General features: G+C 41.4%; 1 protein-coding gene and 1 long non-coding RNA gene across 2 annotated transcripts; both read right to left on the reverse strand.

Moving 5' to 3' along the window:
* Positions 1–226: 226 nt before the first annotated feature.
* LOC113139170 (uncharacterized) lies at positions 227–4,015 on the reverse strand. The gene is made up of 4 exons (XR_003296529.1): positions 3,890–4,015; positions 2,894–3,128; positions 1,527–1,628; positions 227–612 (listed from the first exon to the last, which is right to left on the reverse strand). It is a non-coding gene; the product is annotated as an uncharacterized LOC113139170 (long non-coding RNA).
* Positions 4,016–8,021: 4,006 nt separating this feature from the next.
* Positions 8,022–15,743, reverse strand: arrdc3a (arrestin domain containing 3a). The gene is made up of 8 exons (XM_026320946.2): positions 15,213–15,743; positions 13,164–13,245; positions 12,885–13,032; positions 12,417–12,519; positions 11,955–12,211; positions 11,268–11,424; positions 11,035–11,177; positions 8,022–10,939 (listed from the first exon to the last, which is right to left on the reverse strand). The coding sequence occupies exons 1-8, from the start codon at positions 15,490–15,492 to the stop codon at positions 10,871–10,873; spliced, it is 1,239 nt and encodes a 412-aa protein (XP_026176731.1). The 5' UTR covers positions 15,493–15,743; the 3' UTR covers positions 8,022–10,870.
* Between the last annotated feature and the right edge of the window lie 398 nt (positions 15,744–16,141).

The raw sequence follows: 16,141 nt of genomic DNA on the forward strand, positions 1-16,141 counted from the left end.
GAAGATGAATGAAGCTCTTTGCAGTGCTCACTGCTGCAGCTCTCCTCATTTGGAGGGAAAAGACATCAGCTGCCAAAAACTGAGTCAGATGAAATGAGAGAAACCTTTTAGTCTTTTTTTTTTTTTTTTCCATTGGGCAACTGCTCCAGATGATTAAAATGAGTCAGAGAACTGGAGCAGACCGGACCGGGCTGCCCTTGTCCTGAAATGACTTGTGTGTGTCTTTAATGGAAAATAGTGAATAGAGAAAACTGGGAACAGTCAAAGAAAAAAAACAACAACAGTATTTTCTGTGAAATATGATATATAGTGGAAAAGAAAGAACATAAAATGACAAAGTAACTGGGAAGATGTGATGCACGATGGTGATACAATAGGATGAAGGCTGCTATGTAGCTTGGGAATTGCTTCCTTGAAAGTAGATTAATGCATATTGGAGTTTTCTGCTGATTTGTACCACATGGAAGGAAAAGTAGTAGGCATGGATTTAGTAAGGTGTGGTCCATCTTCTCTTTCCTATTGGCTGATTCATGTCAGCTGAGACAGTAAGCCACAGCCCCGGTCAGGACCCTCATGACTCAGTGGTGATTCATTACTCCATTAGCAGAGGAGCTGTGAGGGGACAGGAACTTAGAAGGAGAAACTACAGCATGATTTAGCAAAAAACACAAAAATGAAAGAGTGAATAAACATCAACAGGATGTCAAAGAACTGGTGTGACTGAAAAGAAATTAAAATGGAGAGAATTAAATAGACAGGACAGCCCACAACATCAAGTTTGGTTGTCAAATTAAGGAAAAAAGGAAATATGAATTTAAATGAGTTTTGTCACAGAAAGTGCCAGAAAGGAGTTAAGACTCTGCCTAATCAAACACATCCCTCCTCTCACTTCCCTCTGCCTTCAACGTGTGCCACAAATCACAGGCCAGGCAGAAGATTCAGTCTCCCTCCTCCTTTAATTGACATGATCAGGAATTTTGCAGAAGTTATTTCTTCCTATCTACTGATATACTATGGCATATGGAGAAAACGCATTGGATTAATACTTCTCAAAAACAGAATTTGTGTTGTGCAGCAGCAACAATTGGGAGAGGCTTAATAATTATAAGCTTGTATAGGTCGTTTATCTGTTGTGTAACACTGGTCTGTTATCTTCTCTGATGTGACAGAGCCAACTCAAATCCTATTAATATTTCAGCAGCTGTCACTTTGATATGATTAATATCTTGTGTGGCTTTCATCAAATTGTCATTTGGACACAACTAACAGTGTTGCTAGGGGACAGTTTGGACACACAACTCAACCTTATAGTGGCATGTGTGTGTGTGTGCGTGTGTGTGTGTGTGTGTGTGTGTGTGTGTGCGTGTGCGCATGCGCACTTGCACTTGACTGTGCGTTTCTGTGGGGGTGTCTGTGTGTGTCTGGCTGTTGTTTAGCCACCTGGTCATTCATATCCACTCTGTTGGATTCAGCTTTACAGACACCAGCTGGGGTGACAGACAATGTTGTTTACATGTCAGACTAACCTAAGACGTTGATACAGGCTCAGGGAAATGCCCACCACACCCCATCTAGCCCATACCAGACAGATGGAAACTGCTGGAACACGAGCTGGGGTCTTGGGATGTCTGGCAACAAAAAGAAGGACAACATATTAAGTCTTTTCCATCTTAACTGCAACACACTTTCTACTAGAGCTATTGATAAGACACTGGATTGGTCCAGTGTTGTTTGGTATTGTGCTCCAATTAGGGCTGAAGTCTTTAAAACAATATTACTTAGCCAAATGTAGCGTCTTTAATGAAGATGGGGTCTTGAAGATCATCAAACCTCTCAACAAGCACTAGCTTGATGAAATAACTCATTTGCCAGAGCACAGCAAATGAGTAGCCAGCGCAAAGAGTAAACCTAAAGAAAAGAAAATGACTGTATTTTGGTTTACCCTTTTAAAAGCTTTCCTCTTTAATGAAACCGCAAATGGAACATTTGATGTAGATACTTCAAATTACAGAGCACAAAATGCCTTCACTCATCACTGCAACTGAGACTTTTGTCAACTGTTTACAATGAACCTGCTGCTGCTGCAGTGTCGTTTTTCATGTCAGCTCATATATAGACTAATCAACAGCAAGTGCTCAGTCCTATTTTAAGCAAGGCCAAGGAGAAGACTTTATGTGTTCTCCTCACCATAAAGAAGTAAAATTACCATGGATTGTCATAGGATTGCAGTTTGTATAAAAGAAAAACACTAGCATCTCTTATGATTTTGAAATGACTGATTTTTATGATAGATAAGAGAAGTTACTGCAGTTTTTCTGTATTGCATTTCCACAGTTAGTGTAGTTGGAGTTTTTCTGCAAGCACCGTAACTGACCCACTAAAAACTCCTTTCATACTTGTAAACACTTGTGCACTTTCCCCTCTGATGTTGTATAACACAACTCGCCCCATTTTACTCTGTCGATAAGGTCAGGCTGTTATTTTGGAAGTCGGTGGTCTATTACCTAGAAGGTGTTAAACAGAGGAATGGTAAGAGCCAACTGTAGGCACAACACCCCTGATGGCCTAGAAACCATATAAGGGTGCACACAAAGAATAAACTATTGACCTAGAAAACAGTTTGCTGTTGTTGAAGTTTGGGAATACTAAAGTGGGACTTTACATGTTCATGTTGAGCAACAGTTTGCATCATACAACTATGTGGAGCGTTTGATGTAAGAAAGTATATAGAGGGAAAAAAAGTAGTGAAATCAGTTTTTAATATATTACAGTGAAGAGAGTGGGAGGAGGGAGAGTGTGAGAGAAGAGTTTGACAGAAGAGGAAAGACTAAAAATCAAATCAGGGTAATCCTCATGATAAGCTCTTTCCTGTGTAGTGGACAGCATCATTTACCTGGACAGAAGAGTTAAAGCAGTTTGATTGGGTGAGAGATGGAGAAGAGTCAAGACTGGATGTTTGGAGGCAGAGGGGCGAAATAACAGGGAGAAGTCACTGGAAGGCTTGAACACACTGCCCCACCAGGCAGCCCGCCCTCTGCAGGCCCCACTGCACCTGTTGTTTTTCACGACTGGGGCGTACAGTGGAGGTGAAGAGAGGGGCATCTTTGTTCCCTGTGACTCAGGAGAATCTGAGCAGGCACAGAGAGGGAGCATTAAAGCTGAGCAGGGACTTTATAAGCAGGCTAGTGGAGCGGTGGGGGGTTGGGTCACGGGGAAGCTATGCTATGAGTCAGCCATGGCTAAAAAAGGAAACTGAGCAACTTCCACTGGGGACCAGCAAGGTAAAAAAAGACAAGTGGTGAAACAGCAGTCTTTACCCTAGACTCTCACCCCTTGAAAGAGAACATAAGGTGACCAAGGACTTTGGCAAGGCAATTGCACCAAAAGAACAGCATGTTTCAACTTAATTATGCTTGGCTTGCTGACATGCTTGTATTAAATGCCGCAGGTCAACTAAGTAGCGTTTAATAACAAACATGAGCAACTAAATCACCTGGGATCTTAGTTTCTATGAGGTGTTGAAATCATTTTGCATACTCTCTGTATCTAAGCTTTCAGCTATAGCTTCTTGTCTGACTGAACTAATTAGCGAAGAAGATCCGAGATATGTGCAGTGGTTAGTACTGTCACCTTGCAGTAAGAAGGATCTGAGTTCAAACCTGAATGTGCATTTGAATGGTTGTTGTTTGTCAGTCCCGCAGTAGGCTGGTGACTTGTCCAAGGTAGGAGAGATAGGATTAATAAAATAGTATTGCTAATGTATGATTATAGATACTACATTAAGACCCTTAAGATGCACACATTATTATTACAGACATATATTGAATTCAACATGCAAACAACTTTGTATCTTTCGGTGTCTTTCTTCGGGCCTACAACAGAATTTTACCTCTTCTGTGTTCTTGAGCGAAGTCCTCAGTGACATAACAGATAAGACAGTCTTACAGTTGGCAATCTCTCCCATGCCTCTCCCCAAGTTCTCAGAATAGAGCGGCGCAGCACTGCTCACCATGGCGTGGAAATGCAGTAATCTGAGTTGCATGATATACCGCTTCACTTTATGTTGGGTGGTACATTTTGAACATAGAGGCATGTTGATAATGTCAAGCTGACTTTGTTTTTCTCCTTGGGTCCATGTCATGCAGAGGGGCCAAAGTCAACCTCAAAGCAACTCTGGCCTTTGCAAAGGTGTGTAAACAAATCTGGTGATGAAGTGAGACTTCAGATGGAAACTTCAGGGGTGGTAGAAAACAATCTGGATGCGCAGAATGTTCCCCATGACAAATATTGAAAAGTGCAGGAAAACTTCTCTCCATATACAATCTGTCAAAAATGAATTCTGGGTGACTTTTCCTTTGGGGTGGACAGGATTTTAAAGTATCGTGACTAGACCTGAAAAAGTCTTTTGTTTACCTCTGCTGGCTGGGATGGATTTATATGATCGGCGCAGCTGACATTCTATGCACAATAGTGTTGCTTTAGGCATTGTTATCACTCTACAGCCTGAATAACAGAAATTAAATTGACGTCACTTTCCACTGTGCACAGGGTTTGTTTTTGCATGACCCTCTAGGCTCAGTTACATCAGCCACTTTAGGGCTGGGTTCACTTAACATCTCATCTTATGTCCCACAAGTGCATTTAGAGATTAGGCTGGCCCTGTTTAGTACATACAGTATTTCCCTTTGGACAGTTGAAGCCACATCTAATATTATCTTTAGTACATTGACCCCTTCCTTTAACTAAATCTATTTTGACAAGTGCCAGTTTACTTCTCTGCAACAGGAGCAAAAAGAGGTGCGAACTGTGCAGGATTTTCCCAGCAATGAGTAATGGCAGCGTCTTTAACTTGTGGTGCTGCATGAGAGTTGCAGACATACCACTGAAGTACAGTTTTGGTGTGTGTGTGTGTGTGTGTGTGTGTGTGTGTGTGTGTGTGTGTGTGTGTGTGTGTGTGTTAAGGCCGGTTGGAATGCTAACCATGCGAGGACTTTGATATGGCAGGAATGAGAACCTTGGCATGGGAACACAGTCACTCTGGCTATCAGGTTCCTAGCCCTACTAAACACAGAGATCAGCAGCCCATACAGCTCCACTGAGGATATTTAAAAAGATTTTCAATTAGCAGCATCATCATAAATTATACTCTACTATCACTGTATCAAAGCTACTATGGTAGAGCTATTGATAGGCCCAACAAATTCCGTCACTTTCCTAAAAAGAAACAATTAAATTTTCCTACACTGCACAGAAAGCATGACACATCAGCAAGGTGAAGATAGACTCTAGAGAATCGAGGCTGAGGTTAGAAGAGGAATCTGACATCTGTCTTTCATAGAATGACTAACTTACAGTCTAAAAACTGACAGGTGACATACTGTTCATCTGTCTTTCACATGCAGGGACAATAGGTTTCCATGAGATTCATTTTGTGATATGTTCTCTCTGCTAAATTAAAAAATCACAACAGGATAAGTTAAGAACATGAGATCTCTTGCTTTTGTGTCTCTTTCAGCTGCTCAGTGTGTTGCAAGGTAAACAACTGAACTGATTCCTAGCAAACTTGAGAAATAGCCCAGCTTTCAGTGACAGAAAAGCAGCAGCCTGTGCTGTCAGCCTCCTCATACAGAGGTGCTCCAGACCAGAATGAACCAGCAGCAAAGAAAGATCTCAAAGAAAAGCACTTGAAAAAAGTTAGGCATTGTTATCACTCTACAGCCTGAATAACACCCCCCACCCGCCTCCATTCAGCCTATCTCTAGTTCCATCTCTGTTCCAGTCTTTGTGCTTGATGTGAAAAACAAAGCAAGTTTGTACTCAGGACAGATGGAGATCTGGCTGCAGCGCTGCTGGTGCTGCTCTGCTTTCTGTTTGGAAGTCAGCTGTGATCTAATAGGCAACTTACATAAGTGTGATGTCAACTGGATCTGAACATGAACATCGGCCCAGCGTTTTTGAAATTAAAAGCATGTGCATTATCATACACAACCGGGTGATGAAGTTGATGATGAGGAGAGTTGACCTTGTGGAACTTTTCTTGTACTGCTGCCTCTTTTAGTAAATAAATTAGGAAAAATTAATGTTTGACACAAAGCAGTGAAATTTTGAAAAAGCATGTATGTTAATGAAAATAGTATTTCAGTTCGGTCAATTATCAGCTAGAAAGTTCAGACTGCTTTTTCAGTGTATGACTGGAAGTGAAAAATAACTAAATCAGTAAACTATTATTTTCTAATAATAGAAAAATAATAATTAGCTTTGGTCTTAGCTAATTGACCTTAGCTAAGACCAAAGCTACAGGGTCTCAGATCCATTTAAGTCAAACCCTAATCTGTAGATCTTTTATAATACTGCTTGTTTCACTGCATTGAGGAATGTGTGGGCTCAAACTGATGCTGCACTCAGTACAGAGATGTGAGTGTGTGTGTGTGTGTGCATTTTTATTATGTCACAGTGATGATGTGGCACTGGCAAGCAGGCCTATGGGGCCCTCTGTCCAATCCTTCCCATCCACGCTAAACTTGCCTAGTCACAGCAAACTGTCGGGAACCTCTGGATCACAGGGGCTTCTGGGTAGTGGGATTAGCTGGTGAGAGGAAACAGCTGAGTCCTGTGAAGCGTCAGCACTTGCTAATCAACACTCCCTCCACACAGACACACACACATGCTGTCCATGCACGCCGCTCCACTCCATCTTTTCCCTCCAATAATCCCCTCCTCCATTTTTCTTCTTTCTCCAGGGGTCAGACACCCACAATGGCCTGGGCCCACAAAAGTCAAAAGGGGGGACAAGGGGGGACAAGGGGTGAAAGGGATGGCGGGAAGTGCTGGGTCAAAGCTAATGGGACTGCTGAGTCATCACTGATACTGGCTGAAACAATAATTAGTTAAAAAAAAAAGAAATCCCAGTGAAGCTGATTAGCTGCCACTTTGTATTTAAGTGTCAGTTTTAGGTAAATGTTTGAACTAATATTTTTTTTCTTTACACTACAGTTAGAGCAAACTCCTGCATCTCCTTTAGATATCAAAAAGATTCAGTAATGCAAGAGCAACATTTTTAAATTGATTGACTGGTCACAAAACTAGACTACTGAACATCATAAATAGATGATGTGTACATAGATGGTTACCAGGCAGAGAACAGCGTCATTTAAAGCTAGACAGCTGTAACCTATGAAAATTAAATGTTTACTTCAGCCTGAAACCCATAAAGAATTTCAGAACCACTTGGGGTTACTAATATCTTCTATCTCCTACACCATTGTTCTACAGCAGGCCAGCATCTACATTCTCATGCAGGCATCGTTCACAAGAGATTAATAAATCATGTGTTTTTCTATGTGTCGACCTGTGGCTGTGGGTCACATGTCCTGTAGACATGAATTCATATTAGATTTCATTCTAGTTTCCTAGAAGTAGCATAGCTCAGCCATGATACTTTTCAAGGGGTGGAAGAGCAAAATAGCTGTTTAATATTTGTCTAGTTTACCACAGATTTCTAAGTAGGACAAAAGTTAACAGCCTCACTGTCACTTTATAGCCTACAATGCCATGTTTGTTTTGTGAACAATGACAGACATTTCTTTACTGGACAGATTTAATCTCTAAACTAATTTATCAGATAAGGTTAAAACAGACTTATTCAATTTGAGATTTTGGGCTTTACTAAGAACTAAGAATTTCTGCCATCAGGGACATGTGTGATTTTTTAAACCACCTCTAGGGGCACTGTTGGACTAATGTTCAAAGAGGATAATCTACGTCCAGTAATGTGGCAACCTGTGTGCTTCTAATCTGAAGCTGCTATGACCCAAATAAAATAGATTTGTACCAGGGTAAAGCAACAGATAAGCATCTGGAGCTTCATTTAAGACTGTCTGCTTTGTGGTTGAAGCCATGTTTTGTTGTAATTCTGTTATTGACATAAAGCACAAACTAATTAATTTAAGTACATTAGAGAGTTTATAATGTATATGATGCACTTGTGGTCAATTTTGCAGAGAAATTCACATCACTGGGTATTGTAATTTAGAACAAAATGTTTATTCAAATCCAAAGGAAGAACAAGACAAAAGGTTAAATCATTTAAAACATAGTATATTCATAGAATACCTATACATCGTCATGATTAACGGACAAAAAATAAAAGATAAAAATAAACATGAATGGAGAATGAAGAAAATTCAGTGAGTAATATTGCACTTTGTTTCTAAAATGTTTCAGATCCCCTCTGCCAGGTTCTTTAACTCTGAACATTTCAGTTCCTGCCTTTTAATAGGTCAGGGGTTTAGCTTAGTTTTGACACTGGACTACTCTGAGGCCTCAGCAAATGGACTATGGAATTGACAAAGCTGAAATATGTAAGCTTATTCATTACCGTGTTGATTCAGTTTCCCTAAGATAAATTCTAAACAAAGAAATGCAAACAAATCTAGCAGGCTAGAACACGGGTTTACTGTCGAGGACGCAGTTTGTCTCGTTGTACTTAAATGTTTCTCAGAGGGGGAAGGGTGCTGGTCAACAGCTGCCACCCTGAGGCCTGAGGGGGATCAGAGAGTTCAGGGAGACCTACTCAGGAAGGTTACTTGTTAAACCATAAAGCAAACCATATCAATGCCCAGAAATACATGGAAAAAAAAGTAGTAGTCAACCCTCATTAGCTTCAGAAAAATAGTACAATCGAGAAGCCCATACAGGATGCAGTTACTTAAAACACTTGCTTCTGAAGGACTCCCATCCTCCATCCCTTTTTGTCCTTTTGAATAAACACGGAAAGGTTTCAAACGTACAGGTGTTTGCAAACAGGATAAATGGAGAACAAGAATTAATGTAGACACTGAAAGATGATGATCAGGATCATGATCAGGTCTTTTCTGCATCAAGGCCACTAAAGATAAGATCACTTCAATGATCTGCAGTTCGTTGATTTCTGCCAGAAGCTATGTATTTAGTTGCCTGCTGGATCTCGATTAGAGCGTGCACATACAACACGTACAAACTTGTCAGCTACATTTAAAATGTAAAAAGTCACTAATCTGAAAAAGATTAAATAACGCATTAACGTCCTACACAACACCGCTATACTGAAATATCCTCTAATATGGTTAGTACCAAATGTTTTCTCCCCCAGACCTTCACCATTGAATGCTTTTTTTTTTTTTAAATTTTCTTATCAAAAAAAGTGCTGCTTTTTTTTATTCCTGACCAAGTCAAACCCCTGTTGCAGCTGGACATCTATGTTGAATGAGTTAGAAAACCAATGTATTACTCATATCAACCAATACTACTTGTTCTGACCAGTCTGAACAGAAGTTTATTAGTGTCCCCTTACAGGCAGTGTCTTTTTTTTTTCCTTCTTTTTTATAGCTAGCATTCTGGTTTCACTGGTCTGGTAAAATATAACTTGGTTTTGAGGAACTGGGCAAGTGTAGCAGGACAAAAAGGGAATGTGATTCATCTTAGAAAGCTGCCTCACTTGTCTGGTCTATTTTCTCGTTTTGGAAGTTTAAAAAAAAAAGAGAACTCTTCATTATTTTTAACAGTGCAATTTAAAGAAAACATTATGTATTTTTCTCTTTTTTCCCCAACCGTTTGGCAAATAAGAAGACCACCTGAGACAGTACTTTTTGGGCAGTTATGCAAACCAAGATTGTCCTGAGATTGGGAGTAGAAAGGCTGCAGGCAGTTAGGAAGAGGCAAGTCCCCCCACAATGTAACCAACCACCTTCTGTCTCACACACACATACAAACTCATCAGCTACAACTGAAATGGCAAGATTGCAACCCTCCTAGTCCAAATCCAGAACAACCTCAAATTACAAAAAAAAAAAAAATGCTAGAAGCTATTCTGTGACTGGAGCTTAATGCAAGAACAAAATAACAAAACTAAAGAGGAAAAGCCACACTAGGATCCAAGCTGAGCAGGCAACATCTTAAAGACCTTCCAATGGAGATAGTGTGCTGCTGTAAAAGTCCCGTCTAGTTGTTACATGTCAATGAGGAAATGTCATGTGGAGGAAAAAATTTTAAACAAATTCAGTGCATTGTTCTTGTCCTTTTTTTTTTTTTTTTTTTTTTGTTTAAATCAAAATCAAATCCTGTTCTCAGCGTTCATTAGAGTTTTTCAAATGAGCATCTTAAGTTGTAAGTCTGGTGCATTACAAAGCTGAAACCAAACTATTAGTGATTTTATGTTCAATTCTCATTGTTAAACTGAGCCTCACAACTCAAGTAAAGGAAAAAATGTGCAAAACAAAATCCCAAATGAGGCAAGTGGATCTAGGCCTTGCTCTGTTGACTGCTGCCACTGAAAGCTTTCATTCGTAGGGATTGTGGTGGTAAAAATGTTATTTTTCTCTCATTATCCCGTTTTATTTAGGTGATTCTGCTGAAGTCTGGACATGATAAGTTCTGCCCTCTGTGTGAGGAGCCATGTCTTTATGTGCCGTGAGTACAGAAGAATCGAGGGAGAGAGAGAAGTGTGGCAGGCTGAGCCCTGGTGATTCTTTCTCATCGTCATCAATAATATCACCAGGGCTCTTGCTACTAGTGGGTTTTTTTTTTTCATACAGACTGAATATGTGTTTGTCTGTACATGTCCCACCCTCAGCATGCTGACAGGAGAAAGTGATGCCACAAACTTATGACTCCTGTTTCTCTCACTGAGGGAAGGCAGGAATAGGTTTGTCCAACCCAACTCAACTCTGGGTAAGTGTCCATGTCTTTGTTGGTCGGTTGGATACTTTGTTTTTCTCTTGATGTCAACAGCGCTGTGATGGCGTTGTTTTTTGAGAAAAATAAACAAAGCTGAGATTTGCAAGCAGGTTCCTTTAAGGTCCCCAGTTCAGTCAGGGGGATTTCAGAGACCCCCTCAGCGTGATGGACAGGTGTCAAGCCTGCGCTCCTCTGTGCGGCCAACGTGACCTGGGTTTGGATCGACCTGAAGCGGAGAAGTGAGCAGAAACATTATGTAATTTAGTCTGTAACTGAAAAGTAAATGGTAAAATCTTTTGCTTTATGTTATTTGGTGCTTACCTCAGAGTACAGAGGAGGGGGCTGAAAGCGGAACTCATGAATATAGGCAAAAAGAGGCCCATCCAGCTCCTCGCGAGCTGCTGGGACATCCAGACTGCTCTGCCTCTGCTCTTCTGTCACAATTTCTGCATAGCTTGGAGGAGCTGCAGAGGACGAACGAGTCACATGTCAGCATTCTTGGGAATTATATTTAAAATAGAAATATAAATCTGACATTATGAGATCCAACCTACCTTCAGGCCTCTCAGGCAGACCCATTCCCAGCCAACTCATACTGCACTGGCTGCTGACACTGGAGGTACGGGAACCAAAAGGGTGGAGAGGGATGGTTCCGATGACCAGGGGTAGGCTCAGGGACAGGTTAATTGCCCCAGGTATGTCCACGTATACCTAAACACAGACATGAGGACACCAGAGCAGGTTAGAATATGCAAGTAATTCTTGAGTAAATGAAGGTTTTTGGAGCTGAGCGTTTAGCATGAAATCAAACACGTTTTTAATCCTTGACAAGATGAAACCATACTAGCCAGTGCTAAATGAGGTCATTCAAGAATAAGGTTGAACCCTTGTCTGATGTCTGTCTGTTCACAGGGTAAAGAGGTTGTAAGCACCCTCGAGGCAGGCGTTACCACGGATATTCTGGGCTAATGCTCTTAGCAACATTTGGCGATAACACCTGGTTCAATCCGAGGCCCGGATTTGGCAATGATAGCTGAGTCAACTAGGTCTTTACCAGGAGATATATAAGCTTACTAGGAAATATTGAGTATGTACAGGTAATGGCACTGAGTAATAGTGATAATAAAGGACTGAAGAAAAATAATGAATGCAGAAAGACCCATAAGTGTATTTGAGTGATCTGTGGAGAAATGCAAGCATGAAAGATAAAAGTCACTCAAACACAGTAAGAGTGCACTCACCATGAGCGAGTACTCCACTCTGATGATGCTGCAGTCCAGGATGGAGGGCGAGACGGGTGGGATCTTCAGCATCTTGCCGCTCCAGGTCTCTGTTTTGCCCGAGGACAGAGACTCTCCCCGCAGGTTAGCCACTAGCTGTTTGACCTCTTTCATCTTCCCTTTGGCATAGAAGGTCTGGGTCTGGTAGATTGCTGCCTTCGGCACCACCATGCGCGATGAGCAGTTCTCAATCTCAGCAAAGATCTGAATCGACTCTCCTGCAGAGTTAGAGAGAGTACGACAGAGGTTAACTTAGGACTCTCTATGTTTCTATTGCCAGAACCTATTTTTGTACTCAGTGTGCAATCAGTCATCAATTCAATAAACTGCAGGGTTATCCACAAACTTCTGTGGTTAATAGATGACTAGCAAAAGTCTAGTCAAAGTTATCAGTTCCGCTATTAATCATCAACTTATTCCTACCTGGGGTGTATCCCTTCCTTTCAATTTTGGCACTTAGGGAAATGGGACCTGAGGTGCAGAACCAACAACATAGCGTCTTGTCTTTCGTGCCGGCCTGTGGTGACTGAAGGGGGGGGGGGAGTTAAAAATGACCTTTGCTTCGACCAACACCTTTAAAAAGCAAGATTTAAGTAAGGTTGATAATCATGTATGGTTACTCTGTTCTTGCTCTCCATTTCATTTAAACTAAACAATTTTTCACTCCAAAATCCATTTGATATTTAATTTTCCACAAGTCGGGATTTATAGTCAAAATTGATGACAGGTCTTGCCAGGCAAAACAAAAAGAAACAGCGAGATTAAAATGGAAAATTCTTTCCAATGTTCCCCCATAATTAGGAAAACGATGTCTAGAGTGAGTCACACTAAAGTCATAAAACCTCAGCCAACTCAAAGGCAGATCCATAGGGCTGTTTCAAAGGAGCTTACCAGCAGTAATGGAGTGTTGATGTCAATGTGCTCAAAGACTGTAAACTCCTTCTTAGTTTTCATGGGCAGGAGCCATGGCCTGTGGAGTTCTGCCTTTACCCAATAGCGTACACTGCCATGCTTCCCTTCAAAAGAGGTAGCCAGAGGTCTGCAAGAAAGACAGTAGAAAAAAGATGTGGAAAGGTCACATTTACAGTAAAAAGCTCACATACAGTATGTTGCAGCTGAATAATGAGGATATTGATAAGTAATCTTTGGCTCAAGTGTTGAGGCACTTACGTCTGTGGAAGCTCAAGGCTGAATGCATACTCATGTCTTCCTGAATGGATAGTGGTGAGGCCTTCCTCAGAGTTATCATCGTCTGAAAAACAAGGAGGACAATATTCCAAACACATGTATACCATACCTGGGCAAAATGCTGTACGAAGGCATCTGAAAGTCATACCAAAAACACAGGGTGGGGGAGACAAAAGAGAATAAAAAAAATAATTTACTGTTAAATCTGTCTGCATTAAAAAAAAAAAAAAAAAAAAACATATTTGAGAGGTAAGAAGCAGACCAATAGTTAGAGAACACCAAAAAGTTGAAAAGTGTCAGAAACTGCTTGTGCAAGATTGAGCTTTTAAGGAACAAAGACCTAGAGCCTGCTGGCTTATGTGATCGCAACCTATGGTCTGGGAAAAGAAAAATAGGCTATATGAGACTTAAATAAAGCCATTACATGCAGAGAAATTTCTCTCACTACCAAGAATAAATTTGTTTTCTATTTTCCCTCTTTTTTTTTTTCGAAGGACACTGTCGCATCATGAAACTGGAAAATGTTTTTAAAGGAATGAAAATTATTTTTACAACATCACGAGTGCGTGTGGAAGCGCTGGGTGGACAGGTCGGGATGCTTCTGCCAGCTCAGCACTCCCTCCCCCGAGCAGCAGCCGTGTGGTAAACAAGTGCGGAGCTGTCAGTCAAACTGCAGCCTCCAGCAGGAGGAGACCGGCCTAAACCGGTGCGAACAGCTTCCCACAGCCGCTCTGCTCTCATTGCGCGTTCACTGTGCAACACCGCAGCCGCTACCACTGCCTTAAGTCTGCGCCGACCTGCAGCTACAGCTGCTTTCTGCAGCTTTATCCACTTTCACGTCGTAGGAAACGTGTCTAGTGTCGACTGACTTAGTGTAGCGCTTCTTTGCAATAATGTTAACTCCTCAGTTTCAACTTCAGTCCTGCTGACAATGAAGGTAAACCCCTGCTCTTGTTTCATTTTTTTACAATTCGCTTTAAATATCAAAAACCTCCAGATGAGTGCAGCTGGCCAAGCCCTGTCCAAGTATTGCACAGAACTCAGGCGACTGCAGACTGGACCACCGACTTTTTGTTCATTCATTCATTCATAAGAGTGAAACCATTACAGGTCCACAAAACACCCAGCTAAAGGCAAACCATCAAAGGAAGATATTTATCCACGCAGGCGCTCACTGCGGGTGCTTCTTATTAATCTGTGGGTAAAGTGACACCGCAGAGACATTTCTCAAGCACAAAGCTGCTGATATTAAAGGTCAATGCAATATTATAAACTACATGCGTAGAGAAGGGTTATATTCAGCGGAAGAAGTTCGGAAACAAAGGATAAAAGGGGTTTATACAGTTCCCAGCTGTGGCGCTACTTCTGACACATTTAAACCAAAGTGCAGGTGCATATATGGCCTGATAATTCGCAGGTGTTTTCCTTCTCAAAAAGTTGCTGACTTTCTGTCACTCTGCAAAGGCGTGACGCCATTGACCACACATGAGCACCTCAGCCAATAACGCGCTGGCGTGGGAGGGGCCTGCCAGTTTTGCTCCGCCCCTTTCAGTCCAGTTTTCTGAACAGGATTGAACCGCTTTGAACAATGGGTGGAAACTTAAGAAAAGCTACAAAGAAACACCTTTTATGACGCGCTGCTGCATCGAAATTGTCTAACAAAGATGTATAAATATTCACAAGCTATTATTCTATCGCCAAGTGTCTGTAAAATGCTTGTACTTTTCGTTTTCCACTTGAAATGCAGTGAAAAATACAGATGCCTGAGCTGCTGTCATTCATTCTGACACCTTGACACAAACAAGTGACGATGCAGCTGCATCCAGCCAATATCACAAACCACAGTTATACCAAGACCTCCATTAAAAAAACCCCACCGTATTAAACGACTAAAAATCATTTTAATATCGTTTATAGCGTGTTATAATCGCTGCTTCTCGCATCTCTCCAGTGACCTGATCCTCTGCCAGCACAGAGAGCATCTCACAGTTTCTACAAAACTGCCTAAAAAATAAAACCACACACTCTTACCTCTCTCGTGTCCAATTAAAATGTCTTTGTGATTAAGGTATTCCACTTCTTCTGTGTAGTTTTGCGTGTAGGCAGTGTTGGATCCAGCATTTCTCGATTCAGTCCAACGAACTTTTGCTAATCCTTTTGCGTGGATTTTGAGAGATTTTACACGGATTTCTCCTGTGACTTCAATGATCACCCTCCCTGAGACGCAGTCCCCGCTGGAGAAAACGGGAACATTGCTGTCATTGAGACAGTCGTAGCTTACTATGAAGCTCTTTACCTTTCCTAGCACCATGGTGGAAAGATAGGCTACAGAGATCTTAACATAAAAAAAAGAGTCTATGAAAAAATAATCTCATAAGAAAAAGGGGATGCAGTTTTTAGACACTGATCAGGATCTCTGCCCTGCAAAAAGCAGTAGGCACGATCAGTGGCTTCTTTGCGAGCAGTTCATTGAAATGTCTGAAGGCTGAATAACAGCAATGGATGCTGTTATCATCCGCCTCTCTGCTTGTTGGTCTCCAGTCAAAGACAAGGAAACCCCCGTAGCTCAGCTCACTTTAAACCACAGGCTGTGTGAAAAACAACCTTCAGCGCATGCGCCAGGGCTTCACTGCCCCCTCCTTCCGCCTACTGGAACAAGGCTCAGAGCCAGATGACAAGTTTGGTCAAACAGCTGAAAGACTGCACAAAGAGATTTGCAGCACTGGTGTTATAGGTGAGACTATACAGGTGGCCTTTATGTCATATTTCAAATACATGAAACGAGCTATCACCACAGGCTTCCATACAGAGCTTAATATAAAGAATATGTTTGCTGATTGTGTTCCAAACAAATGAAAATATACGTTTCTACTGTTTCATAAAATGGTTTCTGTATAGTAACCATAAATACATTTATGAATAGTGTATCTGCTGAAGCTGTTTTTATGGCTTGCAGCCTT

Source organism: Mastacembelus armatus, chromosome 9 (assembly GCF_900324485.2).
Source record: "Mastacembelus armatus chromosome 9, fMasArm1.2, whole genome shotgun sequence".
Taxonomy (NCBI): Eukaryota; Metazoa; Chordata; class Actinopteri; order Synbranchiformes; family Mastacembelidae; genus Mastacembelus; species Mastacembelus armatus.

Excerpts from the sequence above, each read along its gene's own strand:
- arrdc3a (XM_026320946.2), bottom strand. The coding sequence starts at position 15,492 with ATGGTGCTAGGAAAGGTAAAGAGCTTCATAGTAAGCTACGACTGTCTC. Across the intron at positions 13,246-15,212 it reads TTTAATTGGACACGAGAGAG|ACGATGATAACTCTGAGGAA; the intron begins GTAAGAGTGTGT and ends CTTGTTTTTCAG. Across the intron at positions 12,212-12,416 it reads AAGGAAGGGATACACCCCAG|GAGAGTCGATTCAGATCTTT; the intron begins GTAGGAATAAGT and ends CTAACTCTGCAG.